The sequence below is a fragment of the Zophobas morio genome, unplaced genomic scaffold, assembly GCF_036711695.1.
Source record: "Zophobas morio isolate AGI-343-1 ecotype UQ-CSIRO unplaced genomic scaffold, CSIRO_AGI_Zmor_V1 ptg000018l, whole genome shotgun sequence".
NCBI lineage: Eukaryota > Metazoa > Arthropoda > Insecta > Coleoptera > Tenebrionidae > Zophobas > Zophobas morio.
Window position 1 is genome coordinate 5,010,303 of NW_026972123.1, and position 14,647 is coordinate 5,024,949.

General features: G+C 35.0%; 4 protein-coding genes across 5 annotated transcripts; 3 read left to right on the forward strand and 1 right to left on the reverse strand.

The window, feature by feature from the left end:
* The first annotated feature begins 2,616 nt into the window (after window positions 1-2,616).
* Window positions 2,617-4,816, forward strand: LOC135131069 (cytochrome P450 4V2-like). 2 transcript variants are annotated; one of them, XM_064058597.1, is made up of 9 exons: window positions 2,617-2,650; window positions 2,699-3,036; window positions 3,091-3,303; window positions 3,352-3,537; window positions 3,585-3,925; window positions 3,973-4,041; window positions 4,094-4,265; window positions 4,316-4,489; window positions 4,540-4,816. In XM_064058597.1, exons 2-9 carry the CDS (start codon window positions 2,892-2,894, stop codon window positions 4,698-4,700), a joined length of 1,461 nt encoding a protein of 486 aa, XP_063914667.1. In that variant the 5' UTR covers window positions 2,617-2,650; window positions 2,699-2,891; the 3' UTR covers window positions 4,701-4,816. The 2 variants fall into 2 exon arrangements, with proteins under 2 accessions (XP_063914667.1, XP_063914666.1); XM_064058596.1 differs by lacking the exon at window positions 2,617-2,650 and having other exon boundaries at window positions 2,659-3,036.
* Window positions 4,817-4,896: 80 nt separating this feature from the next.
* On the forward strand, window positions 4,897-7,275 carry LOC135131071 (cytochrome P450 4d2-like). The gene is made up of 8 exons (XM_064058599.1): window positions 4,897-5,330; window positions 5,389-5,598; window positions 5,649-5,834; window positions 5,885-6,225; window positions 6,272-6,340; window positions 6,391-6,562; window positions 6,609-6,782; window positions 6,830-7,275. The coding sequence occupies exons 1-8, from the start codon at window positions 5,195-5,197 to the stop codon at window positions 6,988-6,990; spliced, it is 1,449 nt and encodes a 482-aa protein (XP_063914669.1). The 5' UTR covers window positions 4,897-5,194; the 3' UTR covers window positions 6,991-7,275.
* A 395-nt stretch (window positions 7,276-7,670) lies between these two features.
* LOC135130812 (craniofacial development protein 2-like) lies at window positions 7,671-8,879 on the reverse strand. Its single transcript, XM_064058233.1, has one exon. The coding sequence runs from the start codon at window positions 8,877-8,879 to the stop codon at window positions 7,671-7,673; it is 1,209 nt and encodes a 402-aa protein (XP_063914303.1).
* Window positions 8,880-10,037: 1,158 nt separating this feature from the next.
* LOC135130813 (probable cytochrome P450 4d14) lies at window positions 10,038-14,266 on the forward strand. Its single transcript, XM_064058234.1, has 10 exons — window positions 10,038-10,770; window positions 10,875-11,069; window positions 12,561-12,611; window positions 12,664-12,863; window positions 12,913-13,111; window positions 13,162-13,502; window positions 13,549-13,617; window positions 13,668-13,839; window positions 13,886-14,059; window positions 14,106-14,266. Exons 1-10 carry the CDS (start codon window positions 10,038-10,040, stop codon window positions 14,264-14,266), a joined length of 2,295 nt encoding a protein of 764 aa, XP_063914304.1.
* The last annotated feature ends 381 nt before the right edge of the window (window positions 14,267-14,647 follow it).

The following is a 14,647-nucleotide window of genomic DNA, read 5'->3' on the forward strand; positions in this document are numbered from 1 at the left end:
AAAAATTTAAAACATTGAACAATTAGAATATGGCAAAAAATCAAAAAATGAAAATTCCAAAATTTTAAATTTAAAAATCTATAAACTGAAAAATCGACAAATCGAGAAAGCGAAACTCCAGAATTTAAAAAATTGGGAAATTGAAAAATTGGATAATTCAAAAATCGACAAATCGAGAAATCGGAATTCTAGAATTTAAAAAATTGGGAAATTGAAAAATTGGATAATTCAAAAATCGAAAAACCGACAAATCGAAACATCGAAAAATTCAAAAATTGAGACACGGAGAAATTGAAAAATCAAAACGTGAATCGAGGAGTCGAAAAGTCGAGAAGTCGAAAAATCGAAGAATTAAGAAACCCAAATAGACCAAAATCGAAAAATCGAAAAGTTAGAAATGGAAAAATTCATAAATCTAGACAGTGATTAATGAAAACATCGAAACATGCGAACGTCTATAAATCGAGATCTGAAAAAATTGAAAAATCGAAAATTTAAAATTTCGGAAAATTGAAAAGTTAAAATATAGAAGAACTGAAAACTCGAGAAATCGAAAAATCTAGAATTTTAAAGATTGAGAAATCTGAAGTTTAAAGAACTAAAAACTGAAAATCCAGAAAATGAAAATCGAAAAATCCAGAAATCGAAAAGTCGAAAAGTCGAAGAATCAAAATATTGAAAAATCCCAAAGCTAAAAAATAAAAAATTGGAAAACCGGGAAACCGAAAAACCAAAACAGCAAAATCGAAAAATCGAAGAATTAAAGAACTGAAAAATAGAAACTTTGAGAAGTCGAGAAATGGGAAAATCAAAAATATATGAATTGAGAAATCGGAAAATTGACGATTTAGTAACGTCATAATTTGAAAAATTGAAAAATTGAATACTGAAGAAGTGAAAAATCAAAAAACTGGGAAATCGAAAAATCTAAAATTTAAAACATTGAACAATTAAAATACCCTAAAATTGAAAAATCGAGAAATCCAGACATCAAAAAATTAAAAAATAAAAATTCGAAAACTTTAAATTTAAAAATCGAAAAACCGACAAATCGAAACATCGAAAAATTCAAAAATATAATGGATAATTAAAACATCGAAACATGCGAATGCCAATAAATCGAGAACTGAAAAAATTGAAAAATCGAACATTTAAAATTTCGGAAAATTGAAAAATTAAAATATAGAAGAACTGAAAACTCGAGAAAACGAAAAATCTAGTTTTTTAAAAATTGAAAAATCGAAAGTTTAAAAAACGAAATCTGAAAGTCCAGAAAATGAACAATTGAAAAATCCGGAAACCGAAAAATCGAAAAATCGAAAAACGGAAATATTGAAAAATCCCCAAACTAAAATAAATATCCAAAAATTGAGAAATTAAAAAATTGGGAAATCGAGAAATCGAAAAACCAAAAAAGCAAGGTAGAAAAATCGAAGAATTAAAGAATTGAAAAATAGAAACTCGAAAAATCCATAAATTGAAAAGCCGAAAAGTAAAAAATCGAAAAACTGAGAAATCCAAAAATCGAAAAATTACAAAAATTTAACATCGAGAAATACAAAAATCAGAGGATCGAGGAAAACCGACAAAAAAAGTTAAAAATTAAAAAATTGAAACATCTGAATTTGATAAATCGAGAAATCACAAAATTGAAAAATGGAAAAATTTTAAAAAAGAAAAATTGGAAAATCCAAAATTTAAAAGTTCGTAAATTTGACAACTCGACAAATCGAAAAATCTAGAATTTTAAAAATCGAGAAATCAAAAAATCCAGGAGTTCAAAAATCGAAAAGTCGAAAAATCAAAAATCGAAAAGTCGAAAAATCAAAATATTGAAAAATCCCAAAAATGAAAAAAACACCAAAAAAATTGAGAAATTAAAAAACCTGAAAAATCGAAAAATTGACGAATTGAAGAAGTGAAAAATCGAAACTGTGGGAAGTCGGGAAATGGGAAAATAAAAAAAAAGATTACTTCAGAAATTGGAAAACTGAAAATTTAAAAAGGTCATAATCTGAAAAATTGAAAAATTGAAATAGTTAAAAATCGTAAAATTGAAGGGGACAAAAATTGAAACATTGGAAAATTAAGAAATCAAAAAATAAAAAAATTAGGATCTCGAAAATCTGAAGAATGAAAAATTGAAAAACCCAAAATTGACGTCTTAGGTAAAAACTCAAGACGGATTCATAAACCATAAACGGAGGGTATAAAATTTAAATTACACTTTTACAACATAAAACAATATAAAAATTAAAGAAAAAAGCTACTAGGTACTAAATTTATTGATGAACTACATACAACCTGGTCCATCTGGTATCAATATGAACAAAACATGTAAACAAGTTGTTATTGAGACAGACTCCGCCGATTGGTTTTGTTTTCTATGTGACGAATTCGAGAAAGACCTCGATCGCAGAAGTGTGGGTTTAAACAGAGACCACCTTCGGATTACAAAATCGCGCTTGGTGTTCTTTTACTTTTGTCACTCAGTATACGTTGTTCAACAACTGAAAACACAAAAGGAAAAACTTTTAAATAGCACTTTATTGTTGTGACTTTCAGGGTTAACAAGTAGTAATTATCCGGAACTATAAACATTTTTCAAAGTGCATTGTTCATGTTTGTCGGTGCACTTTACCATGTCGTTGTATATTAGTCCTTAGTCGGTAAACTGCATCTAATCGTGTGCTTGCAGGTCAAAAGTTCGCCATAATCATATTCTTTTGGCGTGAGCTTGTAAAACAATTAGAATATTAAAAAAGAAGGGATTACGAAGTACCACATTAGTGATGTGTCGGTCAAAGTTGAGGAACGATAATTGCATGAGTTAAACGCATTTTGCTAAGTCTATTTTCAATGTTTATCAGTGTTTATCAGTGCTCTTTGCTATGTTGTTATATGCTTCTATCGTCATCCTATTTTGTGTATATTTTTATTTAAAAAAGTCTCAAAACCAAAATGCTTTATCTAAGTTTCCTGAACCGCCGGGGAATCCACTTTTGGGCCACGTGTCTGCTATCACATCAACCACACGTAATGTATTCAAAATTTTCCAAAATTAAATTATACGGGGTTACGGGAGTTTAGGTATAATAAGCAACGTTTCCCACTACATTGAAAATTATGGCAAAACTGTGACAATAAGAATAGGGCCATTGTTTTTTCCCGTATTGAGAGCTTTGGTCACCACTGATTACAAATTTTTTGAATTTGCATTAGGTGGGAGCAAAATTTTAACAAAATCAGAAAATTATCAGTTCTTGCGAGACTGGCTAGGGAATGGATTGCTGATAAGCGACGGTAGGTTGTGACTTTTACGAACGAAGAAAACTGTTTGGAAAATTTTAGGCGACTACTGGAAGAGACACCGGAAAATTTTGACACGGGCCTTTCATACTGAGGTCCTAAAAGACTTTGTTTGCGTTTTTGAATCCGTCGGTGATGTTCTAATAAAAAAATTGGAGAAGTATGACGGAAAACCCAGCGTTGATGTACATCGTTTGATCACCTTATGTACTCTAGACATAATCTGTGGTAAATACATCTGTATTAATTGTTTCATTTTGGTGTAAATTTTCCAGAAACTGCAATGGGAACAAAATTAAACGTCCAAAGTGGGGAAAATTCGCGATATGTGGAAAGTGTGCATCAGATGTGTCGAATCGTGATAGAAAGAGCCTTGTCGTTCATACGATTTTTCAACTGCACATTTTGGTTGTCCAGAGACTACTATATTCAGAAAAGTGCACTCAAAATCTTGCATGGTTTTACACTGAGTGTCATCGATTCCAAAAGAAGCAAAACTGTACATAAAAAAAGCAAAAGAATGGCTTTCTTAGATTTGCTTTTAAAGGTTTCTCACGACGAGAATCTCCTCAAGATCGATGAAATTCAGGAAGAAGTGGACACGTTCATGTTTGAGGTGACCAAGTGACCTTCCGCGACTTTCTCATTTTTGTTGTTTTTAAGGGACACGATACAACGGCTTCAGGTATTTCTTTCATCCTGTATTGTTTGGCCGACCTTCCTGAAGAACAGGTTCTCAAAAACTGCTTCATTCCAGTTTTACCTACTCGTTTGTTATTTCTAGGAAAAAGTTCTACAAGAGCAAAAGGAACTGTTCGGAGATGACAAAAATCCCCGAGTAACTTATTCAGATTTACAAGACATGAAATATTTAGAATGCGTTATTAAAGAAACGTTCCGGTTGTATCCTCCGGTGCCGGTAATAGGACGACTTGCAACTGAAGACGTTAAATTTGGTAAATTTAGAAATTTTGAGGAAATAGTTCTAAGCTGGCACACATTTTAGACGATTGTTTGATACCTAAAAACACCAACATCGTTTTTTTCATTTACGGTTTGCACAGAAGTTCGGAGTTTTTTCCGGAGCCGGAAAAATTCAAACCCGAAAGGTTCCAAAATTTCGACAGCGCTTTTCCGTTTGCTTACATTCCGTTCAGTGCCGGCTCAAGAAATTGTATCGGTGCGTATTTCAGACACCGTTTTTTTCAATTATCGTGGCGATTTTTACAGGTCAAAGATTCGCCATGTTGGAAATAAAAAGTGTAATTTCGAAAATCGTGAGGAATTTTGAAATTAAACCAACTTTACCCAGGCATGAGCTGCAATTATCTGTGGAAGCGGTCCTGAAGTCGGTGAATGGGATTAAAGTTGAGCTAAAAAAGCGAAACTGATGTAATTGCTTTTGTTTCATTAATTTTGTGTGGTGGAAATATATTTCTTTGTAGTTTGCATTTTTTGTAAAAACTAATATCAATTATCGTGGTGATAAACACGTTTTATAGGTGCATTTTTTGCACTTTTATGACCGTGTTAAAACCAATATTAATATACTGGCAGATGTGTATTACCTGTTACTTATTTATGAAACTACGTCAAGACATTTTCAAACAATTATTATGTCACTGCCAAATTTTTATATAAAAAAATCCACTTCTATTTCAGTTTTGTCTTAAATTTGCAGAACTGCAGAACCGTAGCATCTCGCTCAAACTAGACAGTGATACCGACCTTCACTGGTGTTTACCAGAACCTCCAAATCAATTCATTAATAGCGGTAACCTGTTTTATCAATACGAACAAAAAAATATAAATTGCACCATCCAAAACTTACATTTGCACCCGTTAGTTTAAAATTTATTCGTAACCGGTTCGCGAGTGCGGTGACATGTTGCTAGTTGCTACTTTAATCGTCGTTGTATTTTTGTATTTTTTTCTAACGAAAAAAGATGCCCTAGCGAACTTCATCGAGCCACCAGGACATTTGATCTTGGGCCACATGTTGGACATGGCATCCATCACACGTAACGTATTTTCTGTTTCTTAGTTTAAGTGCAAAATTCAGTCATTTCATTTCTGCAGAAGTTCTACACACCCTGAAGAAATTCTTCACCTACGGCAAAACCGTAAAAATCAGGCTCGGTCCGAGCATTTTCCCCATTAGCGAAGCTCTCATAACCGAAGATTACAACCTCATCGAATTTGTTCTCAGCAGTAACAAGTTTCTCAAAAAATCTGCCAACTATTACTTTTTGAGAAGCTGGTTGGGAAACGGTTTGCTAGTGAGCAGCGGTAAGTTCGTTCGCAATTTAAAAAAATCAAAGAAAAGAGACGCATTTCAGGCAACTACTGGAAGAAGCGCAGGAAAATTTTGACCCCAACTTTCCATTTTGAGATACTCAGACAATTCGTCGACGTGTTCGAATCAGTCGGAAACGTTCTTGTTGACAAACTGGAAAAGTACGATGGGCTTCCGAGCGTTGATTTACACCCATTGGTCTCTTTATGCACGCTGGACGTTATTTCTGGTAGTTGTACCCATGTTGTAATCTTGGTTTGTGTGTTAGTTGTGTTGTAGAAACTGCCATGGGTACAAAAATCAACGTACAAAGTGGAGAAAATTCCCAGTACGTGCAAAGCGTGAAAGAGATGTGCAGAATCATCGTAGAACGAATTTTTTCACCCATCAAATTTTTTGACTTGACGTTCTTCTTGTGCAAGGACTACTACATTCAAAGGAAAGCGCTGAAAGTTTTGCATGGTTTTACCATGGATGTGATAAATTCCAGGCAGAAGACACCCATTAACACGACAACGAAGAAAATGGCTTTCTTAGACTTGCTTTTGAAGATTTCTAGAGACGAGAATGCTTTAAGTGTGGACGAAATTCGAGAAGAGGTTGACACGTTCATGTTTGAGGTAATTATATTGTTGTAGATTTTTGCAAATTGCCTCAATGTTTCAGGGACACGATACAACAGCTTCTGGAATTTCTTTCACGTTGTACTGTTTAGCTGAACATTCTGAAGTCCAGGTAAGATATTTTGTCAATTCTAACCAAGCAACTGTTGAATCAAACACTAGGAAAAAGTCCTCGAAGAACAGAAAGCGTTATTTGGAAACGAAAAAAATCCAGTGGTTACTTATTCCGAACTGCAAAGAATGAAATATTTAGAATATGTAATCAAAGAAGCTCTCCGTTTGTATCCCTCAGTTCCAGTAATCGGAAGACTGGCACGCGAAGAAACAGAGTTTGGTAAGTTTTCAAACCGAGAGAATATCTTCCTAATAACAAATTGCAGATGGCTATCTAATACCCAGTTACACCAACATCGTTATCTCCATTTTTCATCTACACAGAAATCCTAATTATTTTCCGGATCCGGAGGACTTTAAACCTGAAAGATTCGAAAGTTTTGACGGTTCTTTTCCTTATTCTTTTGTTCCGTTTAGCGCGGGTTCTAGGAACTGCATCGGTTTGTTTTTTTAATTTTTTTATTCGTGGATTGATTGTTGATTTTAGGGCAAAAATTCGCCGTTCTGGAGATGAAAAGTGTTATTTCGAAAATAATTAGACATTTTGAGATAAGGCCGACTTTTCCGAAGCACGAACTGGAATTGTCACTGGCAGCTGTTTTGAAATCGGAAAATGGAGTCAAAGTGGTTTTAAAAAAACGAGATTAGTTTACTATTTTACTGCCTACTAAATTGTTTTTACGACATGGATTGTTTCAAGGTTTTGTTCTTGGAGTACTTTTCTAGCAGTCAAAAATGACCCGTTGCTTCAAGCACAATTCCTGCGTGATAATTAGCTATGCTAAATACATTTTTTTAAATGTTAATTGATCTTTAATTGATCTGTTACAAACATTTTAAGATTCATTGATTCACTCTAATTAGTCTTATTTTTGTTTACAATAACAATAACGCTAAACGTTTAAAGATTTAAATAAAGTTCTTGACCTCAAACCTGTCTCGTCTATTTTTTTTTTCTATTCGGTCGGTTAAAAATACCGTGTTATAACAGACATTGGTGAGATTAATAAACTTTCACGGAGTTTTGTCCGGCTGCATCACCGCAATGGTTGATTAAAATTGTTAATTATTAATATTATATCTGAGCTAAAATAGATAGTTACCATCCAGAAGTACAGGTGGCTAAATTACGTCAGTATTGTTACGATGTTCGGTGAATCAAAATCCGGCGTAGGCAAAACTCAACAATTTATTCCTTACTAACTCAAATATGCCTATCAGGTTGCCGTCCTTGTCTTTACAATATATTACTCGTGGTTAATAGCCTCTTTTCTCATTTTTCACGTCCCGGTAGAAGTTCCTTATTTCATTCTTGTTGAAGTTTTCTTCTATTTGTCGTATTTGTTCTTCCATCTTTGCTCGTTTCTTATTTCTGCATATCTTCCTCTACTCTTTCCTTTTTTCTTGGTAATCTTTTTGTTCTTCTCATTTTTTGATTTTAGATATTTCTGTCTGGCTGACCTCCCCGCTTCTATTGCTTTTCTACATTCCTCGTCAAACCATTCGTTTCTATTTTTGTTGTCTTTTTTGACGAACCCTAGTACTTCTTCCGAGGTCTTCCATATGTTCTCTTGTAGTTCTTCCCACTTCTCTTCTATAGGTATGTCTTGCTCTGTTGATCTTATTCTCTCATTCATCTTTTGTTCGTATTCCTGTTGTGCTTCAGCTTTCTTAAGTTTGTTTACATTTATATCACGTTGCGTCTTCTTTCCTTCTTTTTTCTTCGGTATTTCTTGTTTGAGGTCTGCTCTCACTAGAAAGTGGTCTGAATTCGCTTCTGCTCCCCTGTAGCTTCTTAATCTGATTATTAAAGGTTGGGCATCTCTCCTTTCTACCAGTATGTGGTCTATTTGGTTGACCGTTTTTCCGTCAGGCGACATCCATGTGCCTTTGTAGATCTCTTTCTGCGCAAAGAAGGTGCTTTTGACTACCATTTCATTTTCTTCTGCAAACTCTATCAGTTTTTCTCCATTTTGATTCGTTTTTTGGTGTTTGCTTTCTTTCCCGATTGTTGGCCTGTAGCAATTCTCTTTACCTATCATTGCGTTGGCGTCTCCTATAACCATTTTAATATCATGCTTTGGTATTTTCACATATTCTTTTTCTAGTTCTTCGTAATATTCTGTTTTTACTTCTAGATCTTTCTCTTCAGTCGGTGCATGTATATTCAGTAGGCTTATTTTCCTGTACTTACTTCTCAATCTTATATAGCTCATTCTTTCTGAGATTGGTTTGAAAGTAATTACTGCTCCTTTCAGGCTCTTTTTCACCATGAATCCTGTTCCTAGTTCTCTGTTGTCAATTCCGCTATTAAATAATAAGTAGTTGTCTGTTTCAGTGATGAATTTGCCTTTTTGTTTCGTCTCTTGTATAGCTGCTACGTCTATATTATACCTTTGTAATTCTTGAACTATTTGTTTGAGTTTTCCTTCGCTATATGTTCCTCTAACATTCCATGTTCCTATTCTAATTTTCGGGTTTTTCTTTCTCTTCATAATTCCTATCGGGTCATCCATGAGCTTTGCATACGTCGTCATTGTTTTCCGGTGTGTGGTTTCTTCCTCTGTTAGTTTTTTGGATTTTCTTTGGGGTGCGACGGTGCTTTCACTAATTTGTCTAATTTAGTGTCCCAATCCCAGACTTTTCCTGCCCATATCATCTTTTTGTACCCTACTTTTGCCTCGACTCCTTTCCCTTTTTCTGCTGCTGCTATTCCTCTTATTTTCTTCTGTATCTCGCTCTCTTGTTTGGTGTAATCATCTTCAATGAACGTTTTTGATCCTTTTAATTTGTTCTTCTGTTTCATGATTGCTCTTTTTGTGTCCCAGTTCTCTATCTTTGCTACTACTATGTCGTATTTTTCGCTGACTAATCTTGCGTCTTGTATCTTAGTTTGGATTCCTACCTTATTTTTTAGGAGTTCTTCAACCTCTGCTGTTATTTCGCTTCCTTGTAGTTTCCCTCTTTTGATTACGATGTTGTTTCTCCTTTCTGGTTTTTCCAGTTTTTCTAAGTGTTGCTCCACTCTTTCTAATCTTTCGGTCAGTCTTTGATTTTCTTCTCTTAGTGTTGTTACTTCTGTTTGGTATGCTCTTTGGTCTCTTTTCATTTCTGCGATTTCCTCCATTAACGTTTTGAACATATTCTTTACATCGTCCATGTCTCCTGCTTGTACCCTCTTCTGCTTCCTCTGTACTCTTTGACCTTCCGGTGATGGTGAAAAGGAGGTTTCTCTTTTTCGTTTCTGGTTGTATTGCTAGTTTGTGTCCTTTTTCCGGTTCAGGATTCCCGTTTAGCATTCCCTGGCCGACTTTCTTGCTTTCTGTGTATCTAGTACGTTCCTGTGTTGTTTACTTCGTGCCGCGATAAGAACTGTCACCCAAACTATCTCTTCGGAGGTTAGGTTCTTTTGATTCCACACTTTCCCTAATAATTGCTGTCCTTACACTTCTTGGTGCTTCTTACTCTTATTCCACTTCACTTCTTTGTTTTCTACTACTTCTCTTTCACTTTTGACGCTCGATATCTCTCGATTTTCGAGTTTGGATTTCGGAGCGTGTTCTGCTTATCGTAGTCAAGGAAAAATGCCAGAACAATGGAGTGAAGCAGTACTTTGCCCGATATTTAAAAAATGAGATATTACAAAATGCGAAAATTATCGCGGAATAGCGCTGCTAGACGTAACGTATAAGGTAATGGCCACTTGCATCAACCGAAGACTAAAGCAGCATATGGAAAAAATAGTAGGAGAATATCAAGCAGGGTTTAGGAAAAATAGATCTACTGTAGACCAGATATTTATATTGAAGCAACTACAAGAAGTACATTACGAGCAGGGAATCAACTTATATCTGCTGTTCATAGACTTTAAAATAGCCTACGACACGGTTAACAGGAAAAAACTGCTAGAAGCCATGAAAGAACTGGGAGTCCCAAGAAAACTAATAAAACTGACAAAGATGACCCTGCAGAGCACCAGAAACAGAGTCAGGATAAATGGTCTGTTATCAGAACCATTCCAAGTAAGAACAGGACTCCGGCAAGGAGATCCAATATCAACTACCCTGTTCAATCTAGCACTCGAAGCAATAATAAGGAGAAGTGGCATCCACAGAACGAGCACAATATACGAAAAAAGACACCAAAATATAGCCTTTGCAGATGACGTGACATGTTTAACGAGAACAGAAGCAGAAATGAAGAAAATGACAAAAAATCTAATCAGAGAAGCGAAACGAATGGGTTTAGCGATCAACCAAGAGAAAACGAAGTTTATGAAGATGGAAACAAAACAAACCCCAGCAAAACCACCGAAAGTAACTACAGAAGAAGGAACAACATACGAATTCGAAGAAGTAAATAGATTCAAATATCTAGGAGTAGTAATTACAAACAAAAACGGTCAGCCGAAGACGAATTTGTATTTTTGTAAGAACCAAATTAGAATCAAATTTTATTTTTTTTACATTTGAACCGAAGGGGGCCCCTTAACTTTGGGGCCTGATGCTCCAGCATCACAAGCATCCCTATAGATCCGCCTCTGACTATTACAGTAACTATGTATAAACTATTTTCGGCGCAACTTGGGCTGGCTCTTCTTAACAATCGCTGGACTCGTGGTTCGACTGAATGCCTCTGTTCCCCATTGTGGCCTCTATTTAAACCTATTCATGCCTCTCGATCGATCCAGAACGCCGCGTTTTCTGGGCCCGCAATCGAGATTTCCGGTAAGCCGCTCCAGTCTTGCGTTTGTGGAACGCCTCGTCGACACCGTCAGCAATGATGACTCACCCATCAACGACGTATGTACAGTTCCTACACTACATCAGTACCCACAAAACCATAAATCACAAATTCAATGCAGCCCTGAAAAAGACGAATAACAAAGCCCCAAAACATAACTCGAAAATTTGCAAATCTTAATTAATTAACACGCATGTCCTAATCTACATATAGTACCATTCAAATAGATAAACAAACTCAACCACCAATCCCCGAACGTAGGAATAAAATTCACATATTCGCAAATCGCAAATATCACTGCGCTTGTCAGACAGTGCAAACAACTTGTGCAGAACAGTACACCATAAAAATCGCCAATCGCAATTACTTTCATCAGGATTTTTCGATAATTTACCGCTCTTTTTTTTGATAATTATTCCAACGTTACCTTAATTAGCGTATTCAACCCCTCGTTTGCGACACGGATATTTTAGATGAGTTTTTGGGAAGTTTCCGAATCGAAACCATTTTAATTTGATTTTCTTGGAGTCGACAATTTTATTTTGAATTTATTGCCGTTTAAATATGATTCCGTTCTCTGATTATTTTGCCATAGTTTTTGGAAACCTCGCATTTCATTTTAATTTAATAATCCCACTGTACTTTAGGGCATTTAGTCAATTAAAGAAAGTAAAATTTATTTATCTCTCTCTTTACATGTTTAAATTCACGAGTTAGCGTAGATTTAAGCGCAGGATTTTAATTCGTTAATTTTAGTTGTTCTCCTTTTTCTCAGTAGGAAATTTCCTTGAATTTTCTCTGAATTATTAGTTCAATTGTTTTTAGCTGTTTTAATAGTACTTAATTAGCACATAAATGCCCAATCGCAGTTTATTAAATACTTAAGGTTAGTGGTTTTTGAAGTTTATTTATCACGCACGTAATATTAATATTGTTTAGAAGATATCGCACATAATTAGGGATTTACTGAATTAATTTCAAATAATTAGAGTCGTGGGTTATGTTCATAGGTTTTTAAGTTTTTTTTTTATTAATGAAATACAATTGTTTTATTTTGCCGTTCTGCATTTACATATTTAATCAATTATTCTTTTGATATGCTTGTAACTCTTTCTTTATGTATTAAAATGTTAGAATTGTTCTTAACACTGATGAGATTCAAGAGGAAGTTGACATGTTAAGGACACAACAGTTCCTGGTATTTGTTTCATCTTATATTGTTTGGCAGACTAACATATATTGATGATTTTGAAAAGACCATTTTGTATAAACAATAAATATACTCACGATGTAGTAAATATTACGTTCTCTTAATTAACTTAACCACTATTAATTATCGTGGTCATTAACAAGTTTTATAGGTGCGGTTTTTGTACGTTGTTTCCCGTGTTAAAACAAATATTAATTTACTGACAAGTGTATAACTATTATGTCACTAGTTACATTTTTTATGGGAAAACCCAGTTTTATTTTAGATTTGTGTTACATTTTCGGAATTGGAAAAGCTCAGCACTGTGTTAGAGTAGGTACGAAATCTCGTGAACCGTGAGTCAGTTTTATGTTCATAATTTTCTGCAGAAGCTCTACATGCCCTGAACAAATTCTTCAGCTACGGCAAAACAGTAAAAATCAGGCTTGGTCCGACCATTTTCCCCATTACGGAAGGTCTGGCAACGGAAGATTACAACCTCACCGAATTTATTCTCAGCAGCAACAAGTTTCTCAAAAAGTCTTTAAACTACTACTTTTTCAGAAGTTGGTTGGGAAACGGTTTGCTAGTGAGCAGCGCTAAGTTCGTTTGCGATTTCAGAAAGAATCAAAGAATAGAAACCGACTTCAGGCAACCACTGGAAGAAGCAGAGGAAAATTTTGACCCCAACTTTCCATTTTGAGATACTCAAAGAATTCGTCGACGTGTTCGAATCAGTCGGGAACGTTCTTGTTGACAAACTGGAGAAGTACGATGGACATCCGAGCGTTGATTTACACCCATTGGTCTCTTTATGCACGCTGGATGTTATTTGTGGTAGTTGTACCCATGTTGTAATCTTGGTTTGTGTGTTAGTTGTGTTGTAGAAACTGCCATGGGTACAAAAATCAACGTCCAGAGTGGGCAAAATTCTCAGTACGTGCAAAGCGTGAAAGTGATGTGCAGAATCATCATGGAGCGACTTTTTTCGCCCATAAAATTTTTTGACTTGACGTTCTTCTTGTCCAAGGACTATTACATTCAAAGAAAAGCGCTGAAAATTTTGCATGGTTTTACGATGGGTGTGATTAATTCCAAGCAGAAGACACCCATTAACACGACAACGAAGAAAATGGCTTTCTTAGACTTGCTTTTGAAGATTTCTAGGGACGAAAATGCTCTCAGTGTGGACGAAATTCGAGAAGAGGTTGACACATTCATGTTTGAGGTAATTATGTTGTTGTCGATTTTTGCAAATTACCTCAATGTTTCAGGGACACGATACAACAGCTTCTGGAATTTCCTTCACGTTGTACTGTTTAGCTGAACATTCTGAAGTCCAGGTAAGATATTTTGTCAATTTTAACTAAACAACTTTTGAATCAAACACTAGGAAAAAGTCCTCGAAGAACAGAAAGCGTTATTTGGAAACGAAAAAAATCCAGTGGTTACTTATTCCGAACTGCAAAGAATGAAATATTTAGAATATCTAATCAAAGAAGTTCTCCGTTTGTATCCCTCAGTTCCAGTAGTCGGAAGACTAGCACGCGAAGAAACAGAGTTTGGTAAGTTCTCAGACCCAGAGAACATCTACTTTAAAACAAGTTGCAGATGGCTATCTAATACCCAGACACACCAACATCCTTATCTCCATTTTTCATCTACACAGAAATCCCAATTATTTTCCGGATCCGGAGGACTTTAAACCTGAAAGATTCGAACGTTTTGACGGTTCTTTTCCTCATTCTTTTATTCCGTTTAGCGCGGGTTCTAGGAACTGCATCGGTTCGTTTTTTAATTTTTTTATTCGTGGATTGATTCTTGATTTTAGGGCAAAAATTCGCCGTTCTGGAGATGAAAAGTGTTATTTCGAATATAATTAGACATTTTGAGATAAGGCCGACTTTTCCGAAGCACGAACTGGAATTGTCACTGGCGGCTGTTTTGAAATCGGAAAATGGAGTCAAAGTGGTTTTAAGAAAGCGAGATTAGTTTACTTAATATTTTACTGCGTGTCCTTGAAGCACTTTTCTAGTAGCAAAAAATGCGCCATTTTAATATTCTTCAAATACAATTCCTGTGTGGTAATTAACATTTTTCAAGATTTATTCATTCACTGTGACAAACTAGTCTTATTTTTTTACAATAACAGTTACACATACACATTAAAAGCTTTAAATAAAGTTCTTGACCTCAAACCTGTCTCGTCTACTTTTTTCTATTCTGTCGATTAAAAATACAGTGTTAAAAAAACACATTGGTGGTATTAATAAACTGTCACGGAGTTTTGTCCGGCTGAATCACCTCAATGTTTGATAAAAAAAATTCCTGAGTTTTTTTGTCTTTATCTTCTTGATTATATGAGCAGAAAAA

Excerpts from the sequence above, each read along its gene's own strand:
- LOC135131069 (XM_064058597.1), top strand. The coding sequence starts at position 2,892 with ATGTTGTTATATGCTTCTATCGTCATCCTATTTTGTGTATATTTTTAT. Across the intron at positions 3,538-3,584 it reads TACTCTAGACATAATCTGTG|AAACTGCAATGGGAACAAAA; the intron begins GTAAATACATCT and ends TAAATTTTCCAG. Across the intron at positions 3,926-3,972 it reads TGGACACGTTCATGTTTGAG|GGACACGATACAACGGCTTC; the intron begins GTGACCAAGTGA and ends GTTGTTTTTAAG.
- LOC135131071 (XM_064058599.1), top strand. The coding sequence starts at position 5,195 with ATGTTGCTAGTTGCTACTTTAATCGTCGTTGTATTTTTGTATTTTTTT. Across the intron at positions 5,599-5,648 it reads CGGTTTGCTAGTGAGCAGCG|GCAACTACTGGAAGAAGCGC; the intron begins GTAAGTTCGTTC and ends GACGCATTTCAG. Across the intron at positions 6,226-6,271 it reads TTGACACGTTCATGTTTGAG|GGACACGATACAACAGCTTC; the intron begins GTAATTATATTG and ends TCAATGTTTCAG.
- LOC135130812 (XM_064058233.1), bottom strand. The coding sequence starts at position 8,879 with ATGACGACGTATGCAAAGCTCATGGATGACCCGATAGGAATTATGAAG.
- LOC135130813 (XM_064058234.1), top strand. The coding sequence starts at position 10,038 with ATGGCCACTTGCATCAACCGAAGACTAAAGCAGCATATGGAAAAAATA. Across the intron at positions 10,771-10,874 it reads GAAGACGAATTTGTATTTTT|ATCCGCCTCTGACTATTACA; the intron begins GTAAGAACCAAA and ends GCATCCCTATAG. Across the intron at positions 13,503-13,548 it reads TTGACACATTCATGTTTGAG|GGACACGATACAACAGCTTC; the intron begins GTAATTATGTTG and ends TCAATGTTTCAG.